The sequence below is a fragment of the Jaculus jaculus genome, chromosome 13, assembly GCF_020740685.1.
Source record: "Jaculus jaculus isolate mJacJac1 chromosome 13, mJacJac1.mat.Y.cur, whole genome shotgun sequence".
In the NCBI taxonomy this organism is placed as follows: Eukaryota; Metazoa; Chordata; class Mammalia; order Rodentia; family Dipodidae; genus Jaculus; species Jaculus jaculus.
Window position 1 is genome coordinate 23638496 of NC_059114.1, and position 3541 is coordinate 23642036.

Sequence of the window (3541 nt, forward strand, 5' to 3'; positions counted from 1 at the left end):
TTTCAGAAATTGAATTCTGAATGACTACTGTACCCTCTCCATTGGATGCTATCCTAAGGGCATCTGTCATGGGCACATCTAAGTGAGTCATCTCACTGGCTTGATCCAAGAGATTGGCCTTCGAGTTCCACGCATATCTATCATGCCTCTCTGAGTGGAAAAGATCACCCTGGTTAGGATGTTCCTGGGGTTCAGAGTAAGGGTTTTAGAAGATTGGAGATGGGGAACAGATTCCCACCAATGATATCTCCAAGCCTCCCTCCAACTCCCATCTGGAACATTTGGAATTAGCTGAGCAACGGACAACAGGAAGGGTGGGAGAGCGATGGGGGAGGGGTGTTTGGTGTGGCACCATTGAGGAAGTTGTGGCGACTTTGTGTCCTCTCACAAGGGACAGTCCCGCATTACAGAGTTGGCAGTCTTTTGCAACACTTCCCTTCATCATGTCAAATGGACCTTAGCGCTGGAGCACGGGAACTAATGTTGAAAGAGGAAGTCACCAGAAATGGAAGCTGTCTGAAAGATATCAGAGAGACCCAGCCAGAAGGCCAGTCTTTCAGAGATGGGAGGTAACTCTCATTCATGAACCCAGCATAGATCAGGGATAATGCTTGGGTCTGAGGGGCTGTATGCCAGGGAGAGCTGCTGCTGATGGACACAGGCCCCAGAGCATCAACAGATTCAGTAGGGTCATGTCAACGATGGCCTCGGTGAGACATTCTGTCTCCTTCTCATCTTCTCTGCAGAAATCCCAGGGGGCTTTGGATGAGACTGGGGGAGTGCTTCACTCTTGGGCTCCCCAGATGAAGGTTCGGAGGCTGGCTCTAGCACCAGAACATCTGTGTGTCAGGTTGGTGTCCATGTTGCTCTTGGGGATCCCCTTTATCTCGAACATCAGCTGTGACGTGAGATCAGCACACTATTCTCATGAAATCGTCATCCCCCAAAGTCTGACAGCCAAGGGGGGTAAAGACCCAGGACAGGTGTCCTACATGCTGTTTATGCAAGGCCAGAAGCAGCTGGTACACCTGAAGGTGAAGAGAGGCTATTCTGTGGATAACTTTCCAGTCTACAGTTACCACAATGGTACCCTGCGGCAAGAGATGCCTTTCAGCTCGCATGACTGCCACTATGAAGGCTACATAGAAGGAGTGCCCGGTTCCTTTGTTTCTGTCGACACCTGCTCAGGCCTCAGGGGCGTCCTGGTTAAGGAGGAAACATCCTATGGCATCGAGCCCATGGTCTCTTCTGAACGGTTTGAACATGTTCTGTACACCATGGCACACCAAGGTCGAGTCTCCTGCAGTGTCACGTCCAAAAACAGCCAAGGGGACGCCAGGCAGCGGCAAAGGAGCAGGAAGCCTCAACATGTGCAGGAGACCTCTTTCTTGTGGTCACACACCAAGTATGTGGAGATGTTTGTCGTGGTCAACAACCAGAGGTTCCGGATGTGGGGCAGTAACATCAGTGAGACCGTGCGGGCAGTGGTGGACATCATTGCCCTGGTCAACAGCTTCACCAGGGCCATCAACACGGAGGTGGTGCTGGCGGGATTGGAAATCTGGACCGAGGGGGACCTGATAGAGGTCCCAGTGGACCTGCGAGTGACACTCAGGAATTTCAACCGCTGGAGGCAAGAGAAGCTCCTCCACCGTGTGAGGCACGATGTTGCCCACATGATCGTTGGGCATCATCCTGGAGAGGACACAGGCCAGGCGTTTGTCAACGGTGCCTGCTCCAGCGGATTTGCGGCGGCCGTCGAGTCCTTCCATCACGAAGATGTCCTCCTGTTTGCCGCGCTCGTGGCCCATGAGCTTGGGCACAACCTGGGTATTCAGCACGACCACGAGGCCTGCACTTGTGAAGAGAGGCGCTTCTGCCTCATGCACGCAAATATCACTAAACACAGTGGCTTCAGCAACTGCAGCTCCGACTTCTACTACCATTTCCTTCACGAGCACAGAGGGGCCTGCCTATTGAACAGACCGTGGCGCCCAAGCCGCCAGCGCAGGGATGCCCGATGTGGAAATGGGGTGGTGGAGCCACCGGAGCAGTGTGACTGTGGCTCCGCTTGTGATGATCACCCATGCTGTGAACCCACATGTCAGCTGAAGACGTCTGCGCGCTGTAGTGATGGACTCTGCTGCCATAGGTGTGATTTCAAAAGGAAAGGGGTGTTATGTCGTCCTGTTCAGGATGAGTGTGACCTCCCAGAGTATTGTAATGGTAGCTTTCGAGAGTGTCCTGCCGACAGCTACAAGCAAGATGGCACATTGTGTGACAGAATCTACTACTGTTCTGGGGGCCAGTGTAAGAACCCTGATAAACAGTGCTCCAAAATATATGGGTTTCCTGCAAGATCTGCCCCTGAAGAATGTTACATTTCCATAAACACCAAACGAAACCGGTTTGGGAACTGTGGCCACGGCACTGGGAATAACTCAGAGTATGTTGTGTGTGCAGACGACAATGTGTTTTGTGGAAAGCTCATATGTACTGGTGTTGCCTACTTGCCCCCAGTCAAACCCCAACACACGCTAATCCAGATCAGTTATGAAGATGACTGGTGCTGGAGCATGGATGCCTATAGTACTGTTGACATTCCTGACTATGGGGATGTGCAGAATGGCACTTACTGCGCCCCCAACAAGGTCTGCATGGGTAACACGTGCACTGATTACACTGTGGCCCAGTACGACTGTGAACCACAGGGCATGTGTCATGGGAAAGGAGTGTGCAACAATCTCCAGCACTGTCATTGTGATGAAGGCTTTGCCCCTCCTGACTGCAAAAAACCAGGAAATGGGGGTAGTGTGGACAGTGGCCCTGCTGGCAAGCCAGGTGTTAGGACTGAACTTGAAAATGAAATCAGAAGTCTGAGGGGCACTGGTCGTGGTCATGGCTACAGAGGTGATGAGATCAGTTATGATCAAAGCATTCACAATGCAGTATATATATTGCCCCTATTTCTCTTGGTATTATTTTTAAGCCTAATTATTATTACTAGTTTTGGGTCTAGAAAGGATATATCACAATGCACAGAAAATGACTTGGAAGAAAATTCAGAAGTGATTATTTCAGAACAACAACAGACAGAAAACTAGTAGTGGAAGAAATACAGAGCTAGCAAAATACACAGAGTAAAGGGTGCTCAGCACAGCAAAGCTGAAGTGGCCTCATTATGCAGAGCCCCTGACTAGGACTCTTGTAATCTATAGAAATGTACTAAGGGTATGTGATTAGAGCTTTTATTCTATTTTATTTTTTTGTTTCTTTGTTTTGAGTTAGGGTTTCATTCTAGCTCAGTGAGTCCTGACCTAGGACTCACTCTGTAGATCCAGGATGGCCTCAAACTCACAGTGATCCTCCTACCTCAGTCTCCTGAGTGCTGGAACTAAAGATGTTTGCCACCATGCCTAGAACTTTATTTTAAAAATTAATTACATGTATATTAGTAAAAATATACTTAAAATAGCACTTTATTACTGTTTTTCTATTTTTAGCACATTTCATGAAGTCATTTTATTAAACTTTTATTATA

General features: G+C 49.1%; 1 protein-coding gene across 1 annotated transcript; it reads left to right on the forward strand.

Moving 5' to 3' along the window:
- Nucleotides 1–788: 788 nt before the first annotated feature.
- LOC101613609 (disintegrin and metalloproteinase domain-containing protein 1a-like) lies at nt 789–3104 on the forward strand. Its single transcript, XM_045132117.1, has one exon. It carries the CDS (start codon nt 804–806, stop codon nt 3102–3104), a length of 2301 nt encoding a protein of 766 aa, XP_044988052.1. The 5' UTR covers nt 789–803.
- Nucleotides 3105–3541: the final 437 nt, after the last annotated feature.